Source organism: Chenopodium quinoa, unplaced genomic scaffold (genome assembly GCF_001683475.1).
Source record: "Chenopodium quinoa cultivar QQ74 unplaced genomic scaffold, ASM168347v1, whole genome shotgun sequence".
Classification (NCBI taxonomy): Eukaryota; Viridiplantae; Streptophyta; class Magnoliopsida; order Caryophyllales; family Amaranthaceae; genus Chenopodium; species Chenopodium quinoa.
Window position 1 is genome coordinate 3457119 of NW_018742815.1, and position 20502 is coordinate 3477620.

The following is a 20502-nucleotide window of genomic DNA, read 5'->3' on the forward strand; positions in this document are numbered from 1 at the left end:
GCAAAAGTATGAAAACACATTTATGTTAGTTGACATTTACTTTCAATGCATGTTTCTTGACGATGATGTAGAAAACTATAAGACTAATGTGAAGGATCAGTTTTTTTGCTTTATATAGAGTCTATGAAGCCAAATATGGCACCGTTCCTCGCTCAGGGCCTTCCCAACCATCCAAAAACGTAAGTAAGAAGGCCAAACATTTATTTTCACAAGCTACTAACTTGATTTCAAGGTTTTCAGGTGATTCATCAATCAGGAGAACGCAAAGCGACGTCTCGGAGTTGCAGATGTACCTGAGTTACGACTTCACCAAAGGCATGGACGACGATGAGATAAACAGCCTCGACCTCCTTGCATGGTGGAAACAACAAAGCTCGAAGCATCCAACTTTGGCGGCAATGGCACGAGACATTCTTGCTATCCAAGTTTCCTCCGTCGCCTCCGAACGAGCTTTCAGCGCATCCGGAAGGGTTTTAGACGATAGAAGAACAAGTCTAAAACCCGAAACACTAGAAATGTGCGTGTGTTTCAAAGATTGGTTGGATGCGGAAAATCGCTCACAAGACTGTTCTTACGACCACAACGACAACGAAGAAGGAACCTCCGCTTCCGGTTCGGGTTCGGCTAGTTCCCAATCTATGCAACTAGCCGATGACCTTGAAGGCAAAGGCGAAGACGAAGACGAAGACGAAGACGAGCAAGAAGAAGGAGAAGAAGAATAGACAATTATTGTATATTGTACGATTTTAAAAATATCAATTTTATCATTTTCCAATTTTTGTTTAATACCATCATTGTATGATTTTTATCATTGTTATCATTGTACAATTTTCTCAACTCAAGTAATAATAATATAAAGTACGCATTATTTACATCCAAAGTCCAGTTTGCCTTTTTTCCCCGTTTTGTTACAATTTGTAAATTCATATTAAAATAAAATAAAATTATACCAATTACTAATAAATCATAAACATTAAATTTTAAAGTAATAGTATAAAGTAAATATATAAATATAAATATTGAATATACAAATTATAAAACATAAATATTCAACTTATAATTATAAAATTCATAACTTAATAACTTATAATTTATAAGTTATAAACTTATAAGTTATAACCTTATAAAACTTATAATTATAATTTTATAACTTATATACATTATAAACTTATTAATTTATAATGTTGTCATATAAAAAAAAAAAAAAAAAAAAAAATTTGAAAACTGCACCAGCCCGCAGGCCGGCACGTGGCCGACACGGCACGAGCCCGCCAGGCACGAGGGCCGTGCCGTGGGCTGGCCTGTGAAAATGGCCGGCACAGCACGACACGAAATCCTGGGCCCGCCGGCACGACGGGCACGGCACGAACCAGCCCGTGGCCTGCTAGGCACGGCCCGCGGCGGCCCGGCCCGGCACGGTGCCCAGGTATAGGGCAGGGGATGGAATTGTGATAACGGCTCCAGACGGGAAAATGTTTGAATATGCCATGAAGTTTAAGTTCAAGGCAACAAATAATGAAGCCGAGTATGAAGCTGCAATAGCCGGAATGCAGTTGTCAATCGCAGTAGAAGCAAAGCGGCTGGTTTTAACAACTGACTCCCAACTGGTATCAAGTCAGTATAATGGAGAGTATGAAGCTCGAGAGCCTGCAATGGTGAAGTATTTGGAGAAGATGAAACAGTTAGCAGCGCAGTTACAATATTTTGAGATAAAATTAGTTCCGAGACTGAAAAATGCTCAAGCAGATGCGTTGGCAAGATTAGCAAGTTCAAGTTTTAATGACTTGGAAAGGACGATCATGGTGGAGGTTTTAAAGCAGAGAAGCATAGATGAGATGTCGGCAGAGGTTTTGTGTATTGATGTTGAGAACCAGTGGTATGATAAAATGTCGGCATACCTCATCCATGGTGCAGGGCCGGCGGATAAGGAGGAGTTGAAAAGATTAAGGAAAGATAGCGTGTGGTTTGTCATGTACCAAGGTCTGTTATACAAAAGGGGGTTTTCACTGCCATTGCAAAGGTGTATAACGGATTTTGAGTCAGCAAGGTTGTTAGAAGAATTGCATGAAGGTAGCTGTGGTAACCATCTCGGAGCAAGAGCCTTGTCCAGAGAAGCAATGAGAAGGGGATACTACTGGCCGACGATGAATGCAAATGCAATAACTTATGTTAAAAGATGCGAGAAGTGTCAAAAGTTTGCCCCAGTTATCAACTTGCCTCCTAATGATCTGACTCCGATATTAAATCCAATCCCTTTTGCCCAATGGGGAATGGATATAGTTGGCCCGTTCCCATCGGCCACAGGTGGAAGGAAATTTCTGATAGTGGGGATAGACTATTTCACAAAATGGATTGAGGCAGAACCAGTAGCGAAGATAACGACATCGGAAGTGAAGAAGTTTATATGGAAAAGTATCTTCACAAGATTTGGGTTGCCGATGGCGATGGTTTTTGATCATGGAACCCAATTTGAATGTAAGCCAGTCAAAGATCTCTTAACGATGTACAAGGTGAAATTTGCTTATGCAACAGTATGCCATCCACAGTCTAACGGCCAGGCAGAAGCAGCAAATAAGCAAATTATAACGACAATTAAAAAGAAGATTGAAGATGCAAAGGGTTTGTGGGCAGATTTGATACCGGAGATATTGTGGGCAAATAGGACGACAATTAGAGAGGCCACAGGTGAATCACCTTATACTTTAGTGTTTGGAAAAGAGGCAGTCATACCAGCAGAGGTTGGGTTGCCGACATTTAGGATTCAGCATTACTGTGAAGACCAAAATGATTTACTCCTACGACAACAGTTAGACTTTTTACCAGAGCTCAGAGAAAAAGCAGCAGTTAAGTCAGCTGCATATAAGGAAAGAATGTCGAGGGCCTACAACAAAAGAGTATCTCATCGGCCGTTAAGTGTAGGGGATTTAATACTGCGAAGAACAGCGGCAACCGGTAAGGAAAATGAAGATGGAAAGCTGACTGCAAGTTGGGAAGGACCTTATCGGATTAGAGATGTCGTCATCCAAGGATCGTTTTATCTCGAAACTTTGGATGGGACACCCCTAAAGAATGTATGGAACACGGCTGTGCTGAAGAAATACTACGTATAATGTACAATTTTCATGTGAAGCTGATATCGAAAAAGGGTATCAGTGATGAATAAAGAAACATTCAGACAACCGTATATTGGAATAGGCATCCTCCATTTAACAGAACACCGTTAAATGGGACGGACAGCTCAAAACCGCTTCCGTGAAGTTAATAGATATACAACTTGATCAGTTGTATACATTAACTCACGAGGTTGATGGTTCAAAGTATAATACCGGCCAAATCAATTCGAGTATACGCCGATATGAGGCGTAGCTCAGAAAGTGATCGCCGAGAGGGTACCTAACTGGCTGAAACAACAAAGCAGTGGGTGACGAATGTTATAATCTGGACCAGCAACAAATGATAACTGCCAAGTATACATAGTTCTAACACGAACTATGTACACTGGGGGGAGTAAAGAATGAGATAAATATCGTGCATTGATAATTTTTAAATGACAGGTTGTTATGATATGATATCTTCATAATTTGATAATTGTTGAAAGTTGTCGGATATCAGACAGATCATCAGGTAAATCTTTGTTTTTTGCAAACTGTCTTTTGCATATCTCTGTCTTTTGTATATTGTGAATTGCAAGGCAATGTAGTTACGATAACATTGGTTAAATAAGCAAATTAACAAGTGATAAGTAAAAACAACTTAGTTACGATAAGAGGTGTTTAAATTTGCTTAAATTTGCAAGCAGTTGATAAACAACGAAAATGAAAATGAGTTAAGTTTACATGACAGTAAAGTTTACAATCGACAGGCATCACCACAAAAAAGGGGTATATGCCGATAAAACAGCATTGTCAAAATAAATGTTGAGACATACAAAAGGCAATAAAAAGAGAGTTACAGCTGATAAGGCCCAATAATACAAGATCCACAAGAAGATGTCGGTGATGACTGCCCGCCCCTTCAAGCTTGTGCGTTCTCAGGCACTGGAGAATTTAAAAATGCTGGGATCTTTAGGGCCGTCATCAGGACTGGGCACCAAACTGTACAAGTCCTCTTTAGAGAATTGCTACGTCTCGAAGCCGGAAGGGAACTTGTAAGCTTCCTCGTTGAAAGCTTTTTCAACTTTGGCCCAATCTTCCTTCTTCCAACCGGCAGCATGGGCAACATATCTCTGAGCAGCAGTCCAACCTCCATCAAAACAATCTTGGAGCTTGGAGCAGAACTCGTTCGAAGCTAAATAACGGCCCACAACTCTCTGACGAATACCAGGCTTATCAGCTTCCATTTGTCTAACCATATCCTCAAGGTTTTTTATTTTAGCTCTGACGTCGCCGAGATCCTTTTCAACTGAAGGAAGGCGCTCAATGGCCTTATCTTTTTCAGCAAGTTGAGTCTTTAGACTCTGCACTTCCAATTCTAGACCAACAACCTTCTCAGCCTTAACCTTCAGTTCCGACATCTCCTTGTTGTCTCTTTCTTTTATTTTCTTCAAATCATTTAAGGCCCTTTCAGCATTATTGATGATTTCCTGCATGGCACTTTGGCTGGAGGAGGCTTGATGATGCTTCTCCTGATAATAACGGTACATCTCAACGAGCTCTGTACCAGACATGACGGCCTAAAAAAAATGCACGGTTAAGAATAAGATAAACAGAATAAGTGTATAGCAAAGTTGTATACCAAACATAAAAATATGTAAAAGAAAGGTTAGAGTACCTTCATCATGTTGTGCATGTGAGTAGAAGCAAGGGGGCCGATTGGACCAGCAGGTCTGTCCATCGGCAGAGTAAGATTGCTCAAAAGCCGATAACCGAGATTCCCACCTTGCATTGGGTCATCGGTAATCATAGATTCATTCCGGCCGATATCCATGTTGGGTTGCCAACGGTCTCCGGAGTGACCAGCAGGGACAGCGAAACCCTTCAGAACTTCGTCTGGAAACCTTCCAGAGACTTGTTCAATCCATTGGCTGGACCAATAAGTCAGGGCCGGAATGCTTGAATCAAAGCCAACCGTAGTAGGGGCAACTGTGACGGTTGGCTGAAGCTGACGAGGGGACTCGGCAGTAGTGAGATCTTCGATCTCAATCCCCTGAATAACCTTCTTTACAATGACCTCAGGGCTCTTACTTTTGGTGGTGGGCGGAGTCTTCTCGGACTCCGACTGGTCTTCTTATTCCCACCACGCCCATCAGATTGTCTGGGGCTGGAGATCACAACGGCTCCACCTCGCCGATTGGCCATGGATGTCGTCTTTCTCTTTTTTGCATTGTCATCAGCCATGATCTCAGCTCTTCTTTCGGCACTGATAGCTGGAGCGCGGCCGCAAACGGTAGCAAGGGTATCGTAGGGGCTTGAAGCTTTAGGACAACGTTTGAGAACCCTTTTCCCGTCAGAAGATAGGCCGAGTTGCCTGTTGTCCAACTTATCAATACCTGAGAGCAAAAATCGAAAATTCAATCAGCCAGGTGCAAACAATTTTGTAAAAAAAAAAAAAAAAAAAAAAACAACAAAGGAAAGAGGTCGATAAAATAAACAGTACCATAATGGTCAGTCCAACAGTACCATAATGGTCAGTCCAACAGAGACCGACACGAGATAACGGCGAGTTTCCCAGAATGTAACTCACATTCGGCACCCACACCTTAGGAACTATGCGGACCTTGCCGTGAACTTCATCAAATTCTGAGACGTCAAAATGATTGACGGCTCTCTCCTCATGTTTACCAAGATCTCTCTCGGGAATTGAGTCAAAACGAGGATGAGGCTGGAAAAAGGTTCTTCTCAAAGGAAAGTCCTCAGGAACCGACATGAAAAAGAACCTGACTTTCCAACCCTTGCAACTTGTTAGCTTAGGGTGGACGGTATATTTGTGAGGTTGGGTATACAAAGACCACCACCCATCTGACTGACCATCTCTCTTCAGAGTAATCAGTCGTCTAAAAACGTTAAGGGTTAGGGGATAGTTTCGATACAACATAACCCAGATGGTGGCAATAACGGCCCGAATAGTGGGAGGAGTCGCCTAAACTAAACAGACGTTCCAGGCCTTCAGGATTTTTGCTACAAAGGGATGTAAAGGAAAGCGAAGGTCGAAGTCTAAATGCTTCATATAGACGGCCACGGAACCTGCCGGGCAATCTAATACCGAGGCTCCAGAAGGGGGAATTGACAGCTCATACCCGTCAGGTAAGTTGAAAAATTTCTTAGCGCGACGACAGTAATCTTTTTCAATTGCCTTTTTCCTAAAATCGTCATTTATTTTTGCCTTAGCCACTTTTCCATCTCTGGCAAGAGTAATAGGTTGTCGGAATTCAGCTCCATCAGTTTCAGAGTTATAGCCCTCGTCCAGGTTCTCTTCCTAGATAACCTCTGTCGTCATGTCAACAGTGTCTTCCCTACTCTCATTGTTGATACTACCTTCTTGAGTCTCGTCATCTCCTAAAACCGAATTGACAGCTGAATCATGAACGGGAGATGACGGACCTTCCTGGGGGTTTACAGGGATATCAGCCACTTGTTCTTCTTCAGAAGAACTCACAACTTGACCTTGCCCAGGTCTTTTGCTGGATTCAGCTACCTTAGCGGCCTCGGCTGCCTTAGCTGCATTGGCGGCCTCAGCAGCCTCACGGGCAGCAGCTCGAGGCTGATAACTGGTACTCTTTACCCTTGGCATGGTGTTTATACCTATATTGCCAACGTTAGTGCCGTATTGATTAAAATAGCGTTTCCCAGCAAAGCTGCGTAAGTGATAACGAACACTAACAGGCTCAACGTCAAGAATTTCAGTATCGGCAGGAATATCAGGATTAGTGGGATAATAGGCACGTTCACAGTGGGCAATAGTCCTATGTAGCATAAAATCACGTTTTTCTTCTTCAGAAGATAACGTCTCAAATGGTTAGTCAATATTATCAGAAAGGGAAGATGAATTACCCTGATTACTACCTGTTTCTTTGCCTAGGGATTGCCTAATTAAACGACGCCTAGCGGTACTAAGGTTAGGGAGATTCTCTTTGACACTATCTTCAGACATTTAATTTAAAAAATGAGAAAATAAAACAAACATGCAAAATCAGGGGTTAGGGAGCGGCAATACCTTCAACGAAAGTCGCTGATACGATGTACTTAAAAAGCGAGAAGTGACGAAGAAGAAAAGCATGCCGAATATACTGAGAAGCGCAGACCGAAATCGAGAAAAGTAAGAAGAGTAAACCTTTGATTGAAGAACAATTGACACTGAGAGAAAACTTTGGGAAAATCAGAAATAAAATGAAAAATGGCGGAATTTTGATCTAAAAGAAGAAACTGAAAAGTCAGTTGAAGTGAATGGCGGTTCAGAGATCCAACGGCCCTGAATCCATATATTTTGTAGTAAGTGAACCTTGTCTGCTATCGGCACACAAGGTAACTTGGGGGGGGGGGAAACGGAGTTTTTCGCTCCCATATATTTTGTAGTAAGTGAACCTTGTCTGCTATCGGCACACAAGGTCACTTGGGGGGAAAAGAGGAGTCAATAGATTAATGTGTCGAGGAAGTATAAAAGTATAAATTTGGGAGATAACACCAAAGATAATGCAAATGAATACGCTATGGGATTATAACACTATACAAAAGTTGTCCTGAAAATTGCAAAAAAAAATAAAAATAATAATAAATAATAAAAATAAATCTTCCCAGCAAAAGAATATAGAGCTTAAAAGAACATAGAAGCAAATCTTCTCAGCAAAAGATTGTTTGAGCATAAGCCAAACGGGTATAACGAGCTGCAGCAACGGCAGGGATAGCAATAAAGTTTTGTTGACAGAGTACAAGAAACGTTATCACATGAAACTTCCAAGATGAGGTAAAATTCGAAGAATGAGAAGTGGAACCCAAAGTTTGTTTAGTTAGGTTAGGTTTGTCGGCTACATTAACTGAGAACGATGATGTGTGATCATGCGTCCTCACTTGGGGGGCTAATTGTATGGGATGATATCTAGGTAGGACCGATATCTTGTAAAAGCACGTGACCAAACTCTGAATAATTGTGAAAAGGCGCCGATATGCACCAGAAAGCAGACATATCGGCTTGTCGGAATTCGGCACGTGGCAACAGAAGCTCGACACTTGGCGCAGGAGGCTTTGCATGGATGAGAGCCACCTGTCAAAGTGGATCATTATAAATAGTAGGAAAGACCTCATTTATGAGGGCATGAATTTTACTCTCTCTCTCTCTACTTTCTCTCTCATATTTATCTTCTTCTCTAGAACACTTTCTGACTTTGTCATCGGAGTGGTTATCCTCGGACCACCCCGGGGTTAGCTAACTTCTTCTCATTGTGTAGGTTCTCGGCTTGCCGATAGGAGTATCAGGATCTCAGGTCCGAGTTCTTGGGAAATCAGATCCAGACAGAAACAGTAATGATTAAACATTTTTCCTCTCTAATTTATGTCAAATAATTGCATTTAATATAAATGGAGGTAGTATTAGAAATCAGTTTAGAGATCTCCGTTAATAGGGACAATACAACATACTCAATGATGAATGATCGTAAAAGAATTATAATTGTGTACCTTCAATTCATGTGTGCCCACTCTAATTTTAAGATACTCATATGTGAGTGAGATTTTTAAAATCATGAAATTTCTGATTATCCACATGAATCTCCTTTTTCATCATTTTTTTTGGAGGAAATTTACATGGAACCTACCTCATAAGTTAGACGAATTATTCATACTATAGTAACTATACTAATTGCTTTTCATATACTCCGTAGAACGAACCTTCTTTGAGCTAAATCGATGCCCATTTCATCTCAATCATGTCCACCTCTTCAATTCTAAATACAAGTGCATGAGAATATAAACTATTTTTTAGTACTAAGAATATAAACTATTAGGATCCACTTCCACAAACTACATATTTAATTATTTTCAGTTCAGTTCTTAATTTCCTTTTCTCATAAAATATTCAGTTCAGTTCACATCCAATAAGTTCAGTCCAATTCAGCTCAGTTCATTAACATACCCTTAGAGTTTGCGTTCGTATACATATTCCTACACAATATTAATCGTTGTATGTACTCATAGTTGTTTTTATCAGGTGAAAAAATATTATTAAAAAAAAAAATTATTGCTCCTTAATATTTGACTTTCTCAACACCTAAAAGCTTGAGTTGAAAAAGAGGCTCCTGTTAAAAATAAATTTGATTTTAATCAATCCGACCTAAATTAAAGTGACTTGATAAAAAATTACTTGGCATGAACATAATGATTTAACATGACCAAAATTCAAAATGATTTGACCCAATTAGATCAAATGCAAACCCAACCGATAACCAGGATTGACACTTCTAGGCTTCTAGCCCAAAATATTGAAATTAATGTGATTCGTAATATATACGGCCAACTGCCCAAGTCCCGACACACCCTGTACGGCTGGTAGCAGTATCATTACGACGTTGCAAGTAGTTAATAGAATACTCATAGCATACACAACAAGCATATCTGCACATATATATTGACTGACTTTCAACATTCACGCCCAAGCCACCCCATCATCGACCTTTAGTCTTCATAATGTGCATCTACCTAACTAGCTAGTTTGTGCAGCTTGTGCTAATGCACTATAACTAATGCGACTCAAATGCAGTAGCTAATGCACTATATTTTCAGTTATCTTTCCTTTTTGTTCTTACGTTTTGAAATTTTTGGTCAATATTATTGTAAACTTTGTCTATAGGTAGGTACTCTCTCCGTTTTTTAATTGCAACACTTTGATCGACACTAAATTTTATGCAATTGAGTCGAATTTGTCAAAATACTAGTCGTATTATGTAAGTGGGGTTTGTTGGAGGATTAAAAAACGATAAATAAAAAGTGATGTGAGTGATTGAGTGAATAGTTTATGAAAAAAGTAAAGGGATGCAAAAGAAGAAAAAAAAAATTATATAAGTGCAAGTGGGTAAGACCCTCTTTCTTTTGAGCTATATCGTTCTACTTTACTCTGCTGACAATTTGTCTGCTAATAACTGTTCTCTCTGCTCGGCTCAGTATTTAAACTGTAATTAATAATCAATACTAATACTAGTATATGGTGTGACAAAACATAGAATAGGTTCAAATGGCATGGTAATTGATTTAATTTGGTTAATAGTGAGTTTGACTATAATAAGGAATACAAAGTACAAAGTATGAGGAAGCTTTGACGCCCAAACATTTGCTTAAAGTTTCGTATATGATCAAAATAGTGAAGTTGGCAGAATGGGAACGCATAGGCACTGGCGGATCTATTAAGGAACAAGAGGTAGCACATGCTACCCCTGAAAAAAAAAAAAAAAAAAAAAAAAGTTTTCGTTAAAATATGGTCCAAGGAAATAAAGTATATAAATTATTGTTTGGCCATTAAATTCATAAAGACAGCGTTGTCTTGTTGGTTTGTCGAATGCATATGAGTAAGGAGTAGTTTTAGGAGTCTCAGTTCGATTCCCACTCTAGAAAATTTTTTTGTTTTTTTTTCCTCAACACTATTTTTTGGGCTTTAAGAATACCCCTTGTAGGCTTTTGTAGCTCTTTACTTTCATTTTGTTTACAGTTCTACACACTTTCACTAGCTTTAAATTTGTAATACTCCCTCCATTGACAAACTTTATTATTTGGAATTGAATACTTCCTCTATTAATTGAATTTTTACCCATTAATTTACGAAGTAATATGTTTTCTAATGCCCAATATTTCTTCAATATTTCCAATTTTAGCTTCTCAATATTTTCAAGGGCTATGTTTATCATTTTCCTTTTTCTTATATACAACACAAATTTAATTATGTATTTTGATATATAGAATATAAATTATTTGTAGAAATTAAATTCCATAAGAATAATTATTCAAAATTTAATGGTTAAAAATGACTTCTACTCGGTATGATTGACACATGCCAACATAAAATTTTGACTAAACTAAATTGTCAATAACGTAAACGTTGATAGTTGCAAATCAAACTAAATGTTGAGACAATTATAACAAGCTATATATCTACATTTATATGGTTAATCGTACGTGTAAAACACCAATATTACTCAAAGTGATGTACGAGAATAGTAAAAAAAGTTAAAAGGGACACTTTAAAAAAAACGAAAGGAATATACTGGCGACAACAAAATGCATTGTATAAAAAATTAATCCAGATTAGTGTTCGACTGACCTTTTTTTTTTTTTTTTTTTGGGGGGGAGTTGTGCTCCCTTGACTTGAAATCCTGGATCCGCCACTGCGCATAGGGCACAAGCTTTGCTTTGAGCATCAAGGCCTAAAAGCGTAAAAAAGTGAGAATACTGAGCTAGGCATGTGATTTCAGTCCATATTCGATCACTATATAGGTGCGTTGACGTAAAAGTATGTGTGAATTGAGATAATGGATCTAAATTGAAAAGTATTTGATAAAGAAAAATTGAGGAGGTCTTTCCTTAAAGGTACCAGTAATGTTTAAATAGTCAATCGAACAAAGATTAAAAAAAAAAAAAGGGGTTTGAGCTACATTAGGACCATGGAAATAGTTCAAAACATGTCATGTATGATGTACTCATGTGCAGGAATTGAAATAAGATGTTGCTAATGATAAATTAAGAAATTATTAAGACCGTATCTTTTCATCTTATTTTGACTTAATTGAGTGGATTATGGTTTTTTTACGGGGTATGAAGAAGGCTCATTGTAGAAAAGGGAATGTAAGGGAAATCCCTTCTATAATGTGTTTGGTGAGATTCAACCCCTAGTCTCACGTTTGAAAGTCGGAGAACTATACTCTAGCCTTCTATATCGAACTAATGTACTACTTATACTAAACTTGAGGGATTGTATTTGTGCTCTACTTTGTACTCCGTAGTAGTGTGACATACTTCGTATTAATTTATCCATGTTATATAATAAAAGTACTTAGCATTTTGTATGCAGTACATTTTTTTGAACAGATAAACAAGACATGGTAAAAATAAATTACTTTTTTTTTTTTTTCTTAGTAGGAAGAAAAATTACATTACAACCCATTGCTGCACGAGTACAACTCGTAAACTGTAATGAAATCAAACAAGCAACATTACTCAAATTCATAATTTAAACAATAGTAAACAAGTGATAACAAAGTATATGATCTGGTATGATATGATATGACTTCGAGCTTATATAGTTCAATCCCATTTTTATGAAAACCCGATAACATAATCAAGCTTTAGGGATGAAGTTCTTGAACTTTGATTCCATCTCATACCAAGACTCCAAGCTGATCATGTCATTAAACTCGGAGAATGTAACCATTTTGTCCAAATCATCCCTAGTAGTACCCTTGTCCTTAAGAACCTTCATGATTTCAACCAAAGCTTTGGTTGTAGCATAGATTGTTGAGAGTGAATGAGCAATCAAATGGAACCCGAGTTCCTTGAACTCTGCTGGTGTATGTAAGGGAGTTTTTCCACCTTCGATCATGTTAGCAATCCTCAATCCTTTTACATCCCTAACAACCTCTTTGAGCTCCTCGATGTTAGCTGGTGCCTCGACAAAGGTGGCATCAGCCCCAGCCTGTAGGTACCACAAAACCAATTTATCATGTGTCACAAGATTTACTAAGTGTATAATGCAGATTTTTATTTACTAAAATAAGCCATGTTAATCCCTTCTTAACCCAATTCCCACACGTTTATAGCACGAAAAATGTTTTGCAAGTCTATAAGGAGATCTTTAGGTAATTTATTTGTAAGTTCAAGAATGATTTAGAATCGAAGATGATATACCTCTCTGTAAAGGTTAGCGCGTCTAATAGCTTCTTGAAGACCGTGGGGTGCCCGTGCATCAGTCCTAGCTACCAGGAAAAAATCAGCATCTCCAATTGCTTCTCTTGCTGCTGCTATCTTGAGAGCATGCTCTTCTGCAGGTACAACCTGACAGTAACGTAATATAAATGAAAACAATTTGTTAGCCCTGATTGCTTTCATATGCTTGGATTAGTTAAATGTATCAAAATAAACTAGTAGCATATAGTAATTGTGTGAGACAAGTTTGCGATTACCATCTTGCCACGCATATGACCTAAGAAAAAAGACACAATATAGTGAAATTAGTAACGATGTAAAGGCAAGTGTACCATTGGTAACACTATAAAACAGAGGAAATTTCGATATTTACCACACTTCTTCGGCCACACTTGATCCTGTCATGAAGAAAGTTAAAAGTTTTTAAGCTATATGATACAGAAATACACACATTAACATACACTACATAAGAATTCAATCACAATCTTGTTCTAACTCGTGTTCATAACACAAGTAGAACCATTTACCTCTAGAAAAACACCCTTAGCACCAGCTCTGATCAACTCTTTAATGAACCTTTGTACATTAAGAGGACCACCACCACCAGTGTCTTCGCGCCACAAAATTAAAAACAAAATACTTTTGTAAGTGTTACTTGGAAAAAAAAAATTATCGCGGTATATGAAACATGACAAACACTAGTCTGTTACCTCCATCAACAATGACACACAAGTCCGGGGCAGCAGCTGTTATTCTACGAGTAGCTTGTGTAACTTCCGTTGTCCTGTATAACATAAATTCATAATAACACGTTTGAGAAAATTAGAGATGCAATTAGTACGAAAAAGTTCAATGGTAGAGCTCACACCTTATGACAGTTAGGAGTTGTTCTCTTTAAATTTTTTTCAGTTCAGTTCTTAATTTCCTATTCTCATAAAATATTCAGTTATGTTCAGCTTCAATTATTTCAGTTTAGCAATTTAACTCAATTCACTCAATCAGAATAGACCCTTAGTTAAAAAATATCATAACTTTCTAGTAACGGGTTTTAATTAGTTTCTAATTTTCAGCCCATAAACTATGCTATTCAGATGGGCTCCCACACACTTTGTAGTAATGGGTATTAGGCTTAGGCTAGTAGATCAAATCATAAAATTCTAGAAAAAGTAAGGTGGAGAATAATACTGATGACTTTGACATAAAGCTAGACACATAAACGTGTATACTCACTTCACTTAGTCCCATTTCCAAAAAAAAGGATAGTAAGATAAAATTAGACACTAGAAAGTACATATATGTCCCTTTTTCTAGCTTTTACATTCTATTGAAATCAAAGTAGACCAATATTGGCAAAATATGATTAAAGAAAAAAGTTAATGTTGCCCTACTTTGAGTTTCAACTATGCCCGTAACTCCATGTTACATAAAATTTTGACACTTTAAATCTTGATCTTTTTTTTTTTTTTTTTCAAAAATTGAATAGTTGAATATCTATAGACTAAAATGAGTTCATTTAGGTGCAATTTTTCCAATGTACTTCATAGTATAATGAAAGCCACCTACCAAATCACGAACTTTACTAGCTTAACAATAGTTGGGAATTTAATTTGTTCATCACCAGGGTGTTTTTGAAATACGGAGAATACATTGTGGATATTTCAATTAGTAGATTTTGATAATTATAATGTTTGTTGGGGGCTTAAATAAACATAATTTGTTCATCACCATATTCTAAATTTCGAGTTCTCAACTATGCATTATTGAATTAAGCCATTATTTGCTAAACTAAAAAATGTATTACTTTTGGAGATCTAAAAAGAACTTGTAAGAGAATAGTTTTGAATGTAAGGAATACTAAGGCTTTTTTATTTTTCCTTTTCCTAATCGAAAGAAACCAATATACTCCTTATGTTCTAAAATTGTTATCCCACATTCCCACCGTGTCCACCCTCACAGTTAAGGAAATGACACGAGTTTACAAAGATAAACCTTATATAACAATTGTCACATTTATACTTTCTCCCAATTACATAAAATATGTAGCAACATCTTTAAAATATGATTATATGCCCACTTAAAGCTTATAAGAATATTCTAACACAATATACAACCTAATCAATTAGACCATTATTACAAACTATAATCAATCTTCCATATATATATATAACAAAACCTTATCATAAGATTCTTAACTTAAAAAAAACCTTAGTTAATGAAACAATACTTAAACATGTTTAACAAAGCATTAAATAAGCAATTAATGAGAAAATTAGACAGATAAAATAAGATAGAGAGAAAGAGAGAAATATACGTGAGCAAGCCAAAGTCAGGCAAGCCAAGGAGTGCAGCGGAAACACCAAAGCCAGAAACAAAACAAGCCTTAAAACCAGTTTTGGCAGCAATAGCAGCCGAAAAAGCGTCTTGAATACCCGGCATCAACACCGGCCCTTCCTCCGCGATAAGGCGGTGCATTGTAGTGTTGCCCTGAGCCACATTATTGCTAGCACCAATAGAGCCCATTTGTATGAAATTTGATCACTTGAAACTAGTGTTGTTTTTGTATTGTTTGTATCTTAACAATGATATAGTATACTATGTTTTATGTATAAATATATGCTCTTGTTATCTTATTTATACTACTATAAGAGTAAAAGACTAACACTTGGTAGTGTTGTAGTAAAATAGTAACATATACACACTGAGTAGTTGGGAAATTTCGTGGCAAGGTTTTTAGTATTTTTGAACCAAGTGGAAATTTCCTTCTTTGTTATTTTTGTCTTTTAGGGATGAACTTAAAAATCTGACAAAGTGGAGAACCCATTGATGGGTCCCTACATATGATGAGTAATTTATGTTTTACATGGTGTTTATATCCGTATATGGTATATCTATCATGCTCGTGCAATGCATAGTTGTTTCCGTTACTAATATGTACTTCGTATAACGGTATAAATGTTGTGAAACTTCCGGTTTTTGAGGAAGAAGCGTAATTCTTAACTCATCAGATTGATGGCATTACGGGTCTTTTCTTTTCCGCTTATTTTCATTTCAGTTCAATTTAGCTTCAATAAGTTCAGTTCAATTCAGTTTAATTCTTAATTTCCTTCTCTCATAAAATATTCAGTTCAGTTCAGTTCAGATCCAATAAGTTCAGTTTAATTCAGTTTAGTTCAGTCAATCAGAATATGCAAGCCCTACAACAAGACTTTAGCTTGCATACATTACAAATGAAAATAAAATAAAATAAAAATTAGGAAGGTAGCTTTTATATAATTTGAGTCTTGATATGATCACTCAAAATTTTGATTGAAAATGAGAGTACGTAGTTTGATCAAGCTTATAATATAAGTTGGTTATTTTCTCTCATGCTCATATGAAGCAACTTCAAATATATATGAAGTATATGTTTTAATGGAATTCTCAACATTCAGATATGGTCTTAAATAACTTAAAACTTTATAATGATCTATGTACAGGTTATTATGTTAGCAATAGTACGAAGTATGTCATAAGACTAGTTATTATGTTATTTTGCTCATCTCTAAGACTAGTTAAACTTAATAAATTGACCTGTTAATCATCTAGATTATCTTATAAACCAACAAATTAGAAAACAATCAAACACCTTTGAACTTGTTGTGTAATTCTAACAGTTATTATACATTACCCATTTTAAAACCATGTGGTATAACAGGTATGACTAATTTTGTGTCCACTTGTTTTTTTTTTTCTTGCCCCATCTGGTTTAATTTATTGGAGCTTAACTTTGACTACATCCATATTCGATTGAGGTCGCACACCTCGCTTATGATGAGTGGGTTCCTCAATAAGAATTTTCTGCATTCAATTCGATGGGGCTCGATGGTGAAAACTTGAGAAGATCAAGTTTCTGGAAAAACAGAATCAAGAGAGAATAGAGAGAGAAAATCTGGAAAATTGTAAATCAGATTTTTATTATGTCATAAACTTATGAAAGGAGTAGATTACAGAATATATATACACTAGTAGAAAAAAGCTCATTTGCGTCGCTCATTTATAGTGTATTTGCGTCGCTTCTATGAGCGACGCAACTGCTCGCGATGCAAATGATTTAAAAGTCATTTCTCCTAGGCGCGACGCAAATAAGAGTCATTTGCGTCGCTCCTTTATAAAGGAGTGACACAAATAGCTGGTCTGATCAACTTCTTGTTTGTTATTTGCGTCACTTGTTTATATAGGAGTGACACAAATGACTGACTAGACAATACAAAATTGCTTTATTTGCGTCACTTGTTTGTTTAATGAGTGACGCAAATGATGTGAATTTTTTTTTTTAATTATAATAATTGCTTGTATATGTTTGTAGTACCTGTTTTTCTTGCTAGTGGTATAAAGTAATATGCTAACGCTAATAATTGAAATTAAAATGCAATATTATTGAATGCAAATGTAAATTTCGGTAGAGTCTCCTTTGTATTTTGGCCTACCCATAAAATTGGGAATGATGGCATTATATTAACAACCTGTCCAATAATTTACATCTCAATATCATAGACATTATACTCATCATCCCAATACCAATTAACCAAAATCATTCATGTCAAGCCTATAATCCAAAACAAGAGTCCAACATGCGCTAAGTGTAAATCTAAAGTTCAACATTACATATAAAATACTCTGCCCAAATATCTCGAATCTCATTTATCTCCTCCTCGGTATACGGTGGAAAGCTTGCACTAGACAATGTTGTCAATAGTCCCAGCGATTCACCAATCTTGAAGGCTCCTGCTCTCATAACTCCAACAGTAGAAGGACCTATAACAGCTTTAAACTCCAAATAATAAACTGAACAAATTAGTTCTTCAATCTTATGCAAAATGATTGTAATAAGATATTAAGTATTAACCAACCACATACCGCCAAAAAAAAAGAAAATTCACATATTCTTGAACAAGAAAAAGGGTAGTATTTATACACACAAGCCTTCATAATCTATGATAAATTTGTGAATAAATTAATATTCAATGTTTCTTGATCTTAAGAAGGTTGTGGTCTTGTGGATATCCTGTTGCACACAAGACGCAACGCAAAATGGCAATGCTAGTCTCTCTTAATTGATGTAATTATCATTAGACATCAAATATCGCATAAAATGACTCACTATAAAATATCGATAAAATCACTCATAAACCAAAACTCCACTAATTATAACTATTGACCTTGGAAAAAAAAGGAAGATAAAAAAAAATGGGCCATAGTGCTCAAAGTATGGTCATGGGAAAGATGAATGATTAGAGTACACAGCAACAACTACTATCTAAAGTGAGGCAAAACTATCTAATGTATCACCATGCTATAATTTAAGATAATTATTTAGTGACATAGCAGAAATCACTAAGGGTCAGACAGGCAACCAAAGAAGCCACCACCTTGGTATATAAAATAGTAAATGACTTACATGTATTGTTTTGCAAAAAATTTTGGGTTCCTCAGGGTCCTCAAATGGGTAAGCCCCGACCAACATTACATACAAAGTTACCCCACAAGACCACACATCTGCAATCTGAAATGGCATGGAAGCAAAGATGAATAAGAGTATTCAAGTGTAGCCAACTAGCCACCACTTAATAGTCTTAACATCAAAGAGTGCAGCATGTTTAAATTTCCTACTTCTTCAAGAACTGGTAATATGTGATACTCGTAACAATGTAACATAAATGGCAATTTATATTAGCTTTCGAATGACAAGCTTTATCCAAAACATTAGTAGTCATTTATTGTAAGTGTGCCAAAGATGTGCTTTTGTCATTTCAATACTATAAAATATCTCTTATATTAACAAGAAAAAAAAACCCCTTAAAAAAACAAACTGATCCCAAGAATCACCTTTGATACAAGAAAACAAACCAGATAAATTGAGCACAGATGGGAATGATTTCTCTCACGGATTCCCAGTGAAATATTTAGAAGTTAGATGAATTTTCTTGGCATGTATGGGTAGTTTTACTTGCCTGAAAAAACATGAAAGTAGTGAGTTTGACGAATACACATTACTTAACAAAAATTACAGCAGCCCCATCAAAGAAAACAAAGTAAAAAACTTTATGCTTACTATTCCAAACCAACTTGTGGTGATAGGTACTACTGCCTTAATCGTTTGTCCACAACCAGAACCTCGAGCAACTTGTGGAATTCACTTTCGCATAATTAAGAATCTTCCATATAAAATTACATATATTAAACCAACAAAATTCAATCATACTATAAAAATATTTTCTAATTAATGAATTAATAGTAAACCTGAAATTAAACTACGTCCTTGTTCAAGTCAGATGCTACATTCTATCTACCATGAAAATATTGAACATTTTTTTTTTGGAGGAAATGAAAATATTGAACATAAATAGAAGCAATCTTACCTTAGGTGAAATCGACTTCACAAATTCAACAATGTCGAGCCTAAATGCAGTTGATTTGGAGGAGCGAACACGGTCGAACTGCTATGGGTTGGTATCAGTTGACATGTTGTACTCATAATCAACCTATCAAAGCAAACAGTTGAACAATTTGGTACCCATAACTCACAGTAAGAGAAAATTTATTTTATGAAAAAGGATCGATTATCAGAATGCCCATCTTGGCTGTTGGGCATTGTAAAAAGCGTAGAAAATTTAAATTAAAACAGAAAATTTAACATAAAACAGAAACAATCTTAAAACAGAAAATTTAACCCACAACACTGTATAGTAATTTTGAAAATATTGAATATAAATAGAAGCAATCTTACCTTAGGTGAAATCGACTTCACAAACTCAAAAATTCCCAACATTGGTCGACTATGAGGACAGTAATTTTGCTCGAATTTTTTGGGGTTTCTAGGGTTCGAATTCATGGGGTTTTGATTCGATTTTTTTGCTCGAATTTGCTCAAATTAATGCTCGATTATTTTGATCGAATGTGCTCGAATTAATGCCCAGAATTTGCTCAATTTTTCTGGGGGTTTTTTTTGGTGTTTTGCTCGAAATTGGGGGATTGTAGCTCTGAATTTTTTCCGATTATGGGTGTTGATTTGATTGCGGTTTGGTTATTGAATTTGTGGGGGTTTTTTTGGTCGAATTTCTGGGGATTTTTGGGTCGATTTTCTGGGGGGTTTTGGGTCAATTTTCTGGGGGTTTTAGGGTCGAATTTCCTTGAATTTCTGGGTGATTTTTGCTCGAATTTCTTGGGGTGTGTGCTGGGTCGAATTTCTGGGGTTTTTTGCTCGAATTTCTGGGTGTTTAGCTCTTGGAAATCGCTGTCTTGGAAGATAGGAGTGGTAAAAGGGAGGCAGCTAGCAAGTGAATCAGAAATAACAAGTGACGCAAATAATTAAAAGTATAATGCTGCACATTATTATTTGCGTCGCTCATTAGTTAAAGGAGTGACGCATTTTAATTCTATCACTCATTTGCGTCACTTGTCACTAAATGAGTGACACAAATAACATTATTATATGCGTCGCTTCAATAATAATTAAGAGCGACGCAAATAACAGAAAGCTAAAATGTATCTGACTTTTGCATCGCTTCTTGGCTAATGTGCAACGCAAATCACTTTTAATGATGCTAAAAAAGCATTTGCTTCGTTCTTTTGTATGAGTGACGCAAATAAGGCGACGCAAATAAGGCGACGCAAATGTACGTTTTTC

The 20502-nt window shown here is 36.5% G+C and overlaps 1 protein-coding gene and 1 long non-coding RNA gene across 4 annotated transcripts; both read right to left on the bottom strand.

The window, feature by feature from the left end:
• Positions 1-12017: 12017 nt before the first annotated feature.
• On the bottom strand, positions 12018-15448 carry LOC110725776 (petal death protein-like). Its single transcript, XM_021905247.1, has 7 exons — positions 15148-15448; positions 13547-13620; positions 13364-13446; positions 13210-13234; positions 13094-13113; positions 12819-12965; positions 12018-12606 (listed from the first exon to the last, which is right to left on the bottom strand). The coding sequence occupies exons 1-7, from the start codon at positions 15354-15356 to the stop codon at positions 12253-12255; spliced, it is 912 nt and encodes a 303-aa protein (XP_021760939.1). The 5' UTR covers positions 15357-15448; the 3' UTR covers positions 12018-12252.
• A 1782-nt stretch (positions 15449-17230) lies between these two features.
• On the bottom strand, positions 17231-20328 carry LOC110725777. 3 transcript variants are annotated; one of them, XR_002512222.1, is made up of 5 exons: positions 19603-20328; positions 19235-19357; positions 18928-19030; positions 18274-18826; positions 17231-17639 (listed from the first exon to the last, which is right to left on the bottom strand). It is a non-coding gene; the product is annotated as an uncharacterized LOC110725777 (long non-coding RNA). The 3 variants fall into 3 exon arrangements; XR_002512223.1 differs by having other exon boundaries at positions 17231-18378; positions 18702-18826; positions 19603-20310; XR_002512221.1 differs by having other exon boundaries at positions 17231-18826; positions 19603-20306.
• Between the last annotated feature and the right edge of the window lie 174 nt (positions 20329-20502).